The sequence below is a fragment of the Crocodylus porosus genome, unplaced genomic scaffold (assembly GCF_001723895.1).
Source record: "Crocodylus porosus isolate Cpor-Errol unplaced genomic scaffold, CroPor_comp1, whole genome shotgun sequence".
Lineage (NCBI taxonomy): Eukaryota > Metazoa > Chordata > Crocodylia > Crocodylidae > Crocodylus > Crocodylus porosus.
Genome location: NW_017728948.1, coordinates 48,686,754 through 48,694,627, shown reverse-complemented (window position 1 = coordinate 48,694,627; position 7,874 = coordinate 48,686,754). Strand labels below are relative to the sequence as shown.

At 39.9% G+C, this 7,874-nt stretch overlaps 1 protein-coding gene across 2 annotated transcripts in view; it reads right to left on the bottom strand.

The window, feature by feature from the left end:
* The window catches only part of GUF1 (GUF1 homolog, GTPase), a 41,205-nt gene that overhangs the window by 28,608 nt on the left and 4,723 nt on the right, over window positions 1-7,874 (bottom strand). Inside the window, exons 3-7 of one of the 2 annotated variants that reach the window (XM_019552877.1) lie at window positions 7,363-7,511; window positions 7,056-7,136; window positions 5,262-5,339; window positions 1,565-1,648; window positions 182-246 (exon numbers count right to left, since the gene is read on the bottom strand). In XM_019552877.1, the coding sequence (XP_019408422.1) occupies window positions 182-246; window positions 1,565-1,648; window positions 5,262-5,339; window positions 7,056-7,136; window positions 7,363-7,511 (457 nt within the window). The remainder of the gene's footprint in view (window positions 1-181; window positions 247-1,564; window positions 1,649-5,261; window positions 5,340-7,055; window positions 7,137-7,362; window positions 7,512-7,874) is intronic. The other variant, XM_019552878.1, reaches the window with a different exon arrangement.

Below are 7,874 nucleotides of genomic sequence, written 5' to 3'. Positions count from 1 at the left end.
TAGGGCCTGCCCTGCTGTCCCCTGATCATGCGAGTGGCCCTCCTCTGGACCCTCTCCATGCTGTCCACATCCCTCTTGAAGTGCGGCGCCCAATAAACTAGACCCAAATTAAATTTGTGCCTTTATCATTTAAAAAGAGTTAACTATCACTCCATCACTTATAAAAAAGACTAAAACTTACGGTGGTATCTTTTTGATGACATGTTGAAGCACTCTTTCTACATTTGTTCCCAGTTTAGCAGAAATCTAACAAGTTCAGGGGAAAAAAAAACATTTGGAACAAGCCTGGCTGAGATGCAATTCTATTAAACAGACAATGTCATTTAAACTTAAGCAACTTTTCCTAAAATTATAATGCTTAATCACAGGTAGAGCAGAATACTTTTAACAGTTTTTAATTCCAGACTTTGTGAAACTATTCAACAATTATGATACAGGCAGTCCTTGGACTTACGACACAATTGGTTCCTGAAAACCACATCTTAAAGTTGAGACATTGTAACTCGGAACCAATGTTCCCATAAGAAACAATATTATAAATGGGGGATTGGTTCCTGAACCAAGGCGCGATACCTATTTTCACCAAAAATACCCCAGAATTTTGTACTCAATCAGTTATAGATGAGCAATATAGCTACATTAATGTATTTATATTGTAAATAGCAATTATATTGATTTGGAAGGACTTCTTTGAGGTGACTTTGCTGGACTTTTTGAAGGGCTCTCGGTTGGACTTTTCGAAGGGTTCTTGGCTGGAGTTCTCAGGAGTCTTGGCTGCAGGTTTTTCTGGAATCTTGTCTGCTTTCTTAAAGAAAGTGTCCAAGGAAGTTTGGACAGATATTCTCTAGGGCAGGGGTTTCCAACCTTTTTGAATGTGGGGCCAGATCATGAACTTATCACCCAGTGGGCCGGCAAGCCATATTCAAAGACCTCACAGGAAGTGGTATCAAATCCCCCCCGAAACGAAAGTACAGCGTTTACTTTCGTTTCCCGTCGCAGCACCTCGCGGGCCTCAGAAAACAGCTTAGAGGGCCACATGGCGGCCCACAGGCCATATGTTGGACAAGCCTGCTGTAGGGAGGTGAGTGATGCAGCGAACTTGTTCGCTGGCATGGCATCGTATAGGATCAAGTGTCGTAAAGTCGAAACTGACGTCATAAAGTTGACGTCATAAAGTTGAAACAGTGTCAATTTATAAACATTGTAAGTACAAAACATTGTAACTTGAGGACTGCCTGTATATTACAAATTCCTACAATACAGTAAAAAAACCTCAAAGAGAAAGAAAAGATATCAGGAATTAAAAAAAAAAGAAAACCTGAAGGACAAAAGAAATCTCAAATTTGTCCTTGAAGCTTCTGTTAAGCATGAAAGCTTTCTTTATACAAACTGGTAAAAATTTCTCTCTAGCACAATGCAATTAAATGTTGCATGTCAAAAAGGAAAAAAAGCTTAAGCGTGTATTAACTTTTTAACAGAGATCAAAGACATCTTGTATGATATCCCAACAGAATTTAAAAGTCTATTAACCAACCAGTCTTTAAAAGTCTGAAAGAGAGCCTACCCTAATGCAATCATCCTCAGGGAGATCAAACAGCTTTTCAATTTGCTTTTCAACTCTTTCTGGATCTGCATTTTTCAAGTCAATCTATAAAAGAATGTTCTTTTATACATTTGAAGTGCTATTATACACACATACACCGCATGTTTGTGATTCACCGAATAAATAACAAATCATTACATACCTGGTCATTAATACTGAATGTAAACACCAGTTACTTTTAAAAGACTATCTATATCAAGGAATTTTCTGAGTCCTTAAACAGTAAAATCTCTATAATAAAATTTCTTATAATAATTTTTATTAAAAAAGTAACTGGAGTTTTCACTAGTGCTACTGCGCAGTCACCTTTTTAGTGACACTACTGCACAGTAGCATATTAGCATTGTTTGTGCTGTGACACATTACTGTGCAGTATTATTAGGATACTGTGAAGTTAGCGTCCTGTGTAGATACTTCCAGTATCAGGTAACCTTTTCTCCACTATAATAAATGATGGCAATACAACTGTTTTTCTTAGGTTGATACAATTTCATGGTAAGTATGTAAGGCACACAGAATAAGTGTAAGCAATACATAACCTTATTTCCAGGGTCAAATGTTAAGAAAAACATATCTACACACTACTTTTTGCTTAATTAAACAACCAATAACCAAATCTCCCACTCTAACACTTGTGGGATATGGATTCTTTGGGGGAGGGAGCAGGGAAGGGAGTATTTTATTTTTGGGGTTTTTCTTACTCTCAATAAAAGCCTATTTCTTGAATACTGATTAAGTGGCAACTCTGGCACCCTTACCAATGGATCATTTTTATGTAAGATTTTTTTTTAAAGCGTATGCTGGAATAAAGCAAAACTCATAGTGTAAGTTTTATGTTAGTGTAATGGTTCTCAATCTTTTGGAACTCAAGGCATCCCACCACAAATTTTTCTGACTCTCAAAAACTAATTTACATCTTACAGTGCCTACCTCTTCATGCTTCACAGCACCCTTAAAAAGGATTTTATGGGCACCTCAGGGTGCTGCAGCACCTCAGCTGATAATCACTGAGCTAGTGTAACTGTTCTTCATAGCAAAGGGGATTATCCTATTTACTAGAAATAAAAATAAAAAAGCTACAGAGAATGTTGTAGCGGGCATACATCCAATACTTAAATGGATACATTTGCACCATGATATGCTAAAATGTTTTATGCATCCCATTAGAAAAAGCACATTCCATATTATTTTTCATCTTGTTGATAGCTTCATTACAGCAAAAAGAAAAAGCAAACATCTCATATGCACTTGCGAGTCTTTGGTGTTTTCAGGTTCAAAATCAAAGCATCAGTTAAGCTCAGAAGCGATGCAAGTTATATGTTGCCAAGAGACCTTATACAGCAGTCACAAACAGTAAATTACACAGCAATAAACTAAAAGATGAGGAAATGACATCTTGGCTTAGATCCTCCAAGTTAGAATTTGTCTTGATTAAACTTCAGGTGCATCAGAGCATGTGAAAACATTCTAATGTGTTCTGAACCTCTTGTGCAGACAAGACTATGTATACATGACACATTCTAGCCACTCAATGTGATAATCAGGGCTGCTTTCAGCTTCAATCTGACTAGCTAAGTGAGAAGCCAGCAAGCTTTTCAAGCTGTAAGCCAAAAAACCTGGCTTCAGCCATGCTCCAACAGTGAGGAGGCATTTACCCATGCCTGTGCTAGGGCCAAGCAGCTGCACCAGCACTGGCATGGTTTCTCCCAACCTCTCACCTCCCAGCTGTAGTGCAAGTGCAGCTTCCTGCCAGAGGGCAGCTGTGCTGGGGCCAGAGAGCTGAAACATGAGCCTGTGCTGTTGCTGCCTCTTCTCCCCCACCCCAGCAGTTTCCAGCTGCAGTGGAAGTGCGAATCCCAGCCAAGAGGAAACTGCACTGGAGCTGAGAAACTACATCCACACTGCTACCCATCCCCTCGATGACCCCTGTGTACTAAGGTGTACCTCCTCCTTTAAGGGCAGGAACTGCCTGGCTAGAGAACCCAAGGAGCTAGACAAAGCTCCACAGCTGCAGGCTAATGGGGGAATTACCCTGCACCTGCACCCGGTCATCTGAACGCAAGGAGTTATGGCCCTGGGCACATATAAGCTCCAGGGCTAAGGCAAGCAGGGGTTAATTCTCAGCAAGCTTCCCAGGGAAGGAGCTCCTGCAGGGAAGAACTACCCAGGAATGCTGTGGCTCTTGACACAGCTAATGAGGCTCCAGGAGTCTACAAGGTGCCTCCCAGTCCTGGGTACTCAATGCTCAAGGAGCAGCCTGGGGTTTTAGAGAGACAAGAGTGTGGCTTGCATTACTCATATACTGTTACAGCCCAGGGGCTCATATTTATGTTGTTCTTTTTATACTGGTGGACCAGGCTGAGGCTACTGGGGAGGAGGCGGCCTCATAGGGGGCACAGTAATGGCATAGAGCCCAGCGCCACAGAAGGCGCAAAGACGGGAGCCAAGGGCCCAGTGATGACAGGAGGCTGAGTTAGACTGAGGCCTCGTAAAAATAAGGACAATGTTTAATACCACCTGCAAGGCAAGGAGCATAGTAAAAGGGAGGTGTTGGAGCCACACATCTAGCCCATAAGGCTTAGGGTGTCCTCTGAGGCACCTGCTTAGTACAGAACCTAGCAAGGAGTCAGAGAACCTGCAGGATTTCAGTGGGGTCCATTAGGACCATGACTGAGCAGAAACTTGAGGGCAGCTTCCCTATTTTACTATTTCAACAAGACATAACAGGTGAGAGGAGCAAGCGCTTGCAAGGCAGAGCTGGCACAGTCACAGGCCCCTTCATGGCCACTTCTAGGGACCCCACGTCATGGCATGCCCCCCACCCCCAGCAACCTCCCAGCTGCAACTGGAAGCTTCTCTACTGGCTAGAAGCTGCACTTGCACTGCAACCAGAAAGAAGGGGGTAAGGTAACATCGCAGTGATGCAGGCACAGCTATCCTAGCATGGTTTCTCATTGCCCAGCCCCAGCATGGGCAGAGACCAAGCCTTTCAGCTCCATGGGCCACATCCAGCTCACAGACCATATGCTGCTGACCCCTGAGCAAAGTAACACTACAGCTTTTATCCTAATCAAGACAAACCTTTGCTTTTATTGCTACAGGATTTCTTAATTTATTAGACAGATCCACTTACCTACATTGCTGCTTTGAGGAACCACTGTTTACAATGCTGGCACCTTGCACAACTACTAAAAATTCAGTGCAAATAGTTTAACATTAAACAGAGGCCAGCTATTCACAACAATTTTTATTTTAGATTAGCATCTTGGAACACAAATAAACTTGCATCCATTTTTAGCATATTTTACTATGCCAGGGATGACCAACCTGCAGCATGGAAACTACAGGCAGTACAGGCAGCCTCTGTATGTGGCATGCAAGACTGGGAAGGCACAGGCAACACAATAATAGACAGGGCAGTAAGCAGAAAGCAAAGCATCAGATCCAGAAGGGAGCACAGGCTAGAAAGCAGAGCAGCAGATCAGGTAAGGGAAAGGGATCAGAATGGCACATAGGATAGAGCAAGGGGGCAGGGCAAATTTGCAGTACACCTGCCAAAAAGGTTGGCCCTCAGTGTACTTGGTAATATACTTATTTTACTTCACAATATTTATAGTTATACAAAATGTGTTGCATAAAAAGCCTAATATCTCAATACCTTGTTTATAACAGGAATTATTGCCAGCTGTGCTTCAAAAGCAAGATAGAAGTTGGCCACTGTTTGTGCTTGAACACCCTGGAAAACATCAGTGAAAACCTGTATTCAATATTACTACCCTTTGTTTGGGTTATAACCAATCATACCAAATAAATCCACTTTCTTACCACACGAATTCCTTTCTTGGGAGTAGGCAATATTCAATTTAACTAGTCTTCAGTGATATATAATGGGTAATGACAAAAGAATACAAAAAGAAAGCAAAAGCTGACACACAACGTCTTAAATTGTTCATTAATATTTATATCATAGATTTTTCAGGATACCCAAGGTATATTTTAGCTATTAGTGTTGCATTATTTTATTATGTATATAATCAAAATAATCAGAATATGCCTAGTCCTTGCCTGCATACATTTACACCCTAGGGTGGACCACAGGGAGTATGACTGAGACAATAATAATAATAATAAAAATGAAAACAAAAACAACCCCACACTGTTGCACTATCTAAATGTCTGCATATTCCCATATTTTAATATTTTTTCAAAATAATTGTAACTGTTTTGCCCCAATTCCCTTGTATAAGAGAGTTAGTGGAAAGGAGTTTTCAGCAACAAGGATGGTTTGGTTTCTGATAAGGGGCACCACGTCAGAAAGCAGGGAATCTTTTTTTGAATGGAGATATAGCCATCCATATGCAGATTTCACTGGCAAGACAGAAAGTAGTATTAAGTGCAATGGAACATGACTGCATGAATCCTACCCCCTCTATGCCCATCCAAGGCAAGAAATGATTAGGCATGGACACTCTATACAGTCAGCTAAGAATTCTTATGGATCCAAATATTACAGAGAAATGACTGTATTTGGCCCAACCTACTCCTGAAAAGCTATTTGGCCCAACCTACTCCTGAAAAGCAGTTGATGAAGGCCTAAGAGATGGAAGTATTAATGACAGTTGTGTACAATGCTGATAAGGGAAAGGGTTTCAGATACTATGACTGACAATTAATACCAAGTCTCTATCTTGAATATCGTCTAATATAAAAACAAGAGCATATTTGAAACAGCAAAGTTCATGAAAAGAACTAATCAACATTCCTGCTAATACGGGAAAAGAAAAAAAAGTGCCCAGGTAAGAGATGGGTTATTATACATTTTTCTAAAGAACTGGATCAATGGAGAAATCTCACATCAAAATAAACATAAAAAACTCAGAGAAGAATCACATAACATTAACGAATGAATGGTGAACACCAACATCCCAATATTCTATTTGCACATATTTTTATATATATAATTAAAAGGAAAACAAAATATAAAATGGAATCCAATTAATGATTTATAAAGAAGTAATAAGTAATAGATGTTACAAGCATGTTACAGAATTCAGTGCAAGTTTTGGATGGTTATATTTCACGTAAGAGAATACCAATCTGACCTCTTGAACACTTAACAAATCAAGACTCCCTGCAAGCAGCTAAGAGTTAAAAAGCACTCAGATCCCTCAAAAGAATGGGTTTGCCCTTTTCTATGAAGCAGGAGTTTCATCCTGTAGTATTACTGGTTAAACTTTTGTTTTGTTTTGTTTCATGAGACAGCACACATCATCACAAACATACTTCCTAAATCAGTTTCTTATTCTGAGCTGGTAATATCATTTTTTCTGTGCTAGAGCCCAAAAGGAAATAAGCCAACTGAAAAAATGGAAGTTGACCCATTTTCCTTGTCTATGCAACTTAGGTGGCATTAGCTACTGAGGTACCATAAGAAAACAAGAATTGAAACTACCTCATTTGCATCTACTACAAGTATGACACCTTGACAGGCAGACAGAGACCGTGATACTTCATAGTTAAAATCGACATGACCCTGCAAAAGAAAAGGAAAAAACAGAGTGTCTTTGAAAACATAGTATGTGGTTTAATTTGCTCCATTTTAAAGATTGCTAGCAACTTAACAGAAAAAAGTTCTTGGGCTAATTCTACAAATTAAAAGCGCTAAGCAATGCAATAAACTTGCCTTAAAACTATTTTACTATTTTAACATAGGGACATTTTGCTTTATGCGATTTTAAAGACGTTTATGTTTTACTTACTGGTGTATCGATGAGATTTAAGAGGTAATTTATTCCTTCATAATTGTAAAAGACAGATGCAGTCTGTGCTTTAACTGTGATCCCTCTTTCTCGCTCCACTTGCAGCTTATCCAGCACTTGTTTATTATGCTCAGTTTTAGTAATTGTTCCTAAGAATCAATGTTTTAATAATTGAATTACCATCTTATTTTACATAAGTGTAAGTTTCTGTTGCATCAAAATACAGTGTCAATTTAATTTCTACTACAGAATTTTATATAATCTTAAAATGTAAATTATAAGGCAAAATGGTGGCTTTCACGATAAACAAAATGTGCTAAACCCACTGGCCCAAAGCACATGACACACATTCCTTCACAAAAGGCTCTTCTCCACCAGTTAAGCTTTTCATTTACAAATTATGTTTGGAGGGAGGGAGGTGGGGGGGGTCATGGTGGCAGCTGTTGTCAGGGCCGAGCAGCAGGGAGGTGAGTGGGAAGCGGTGCCCTCCTACTATCTGGCAGGAAGGGGGA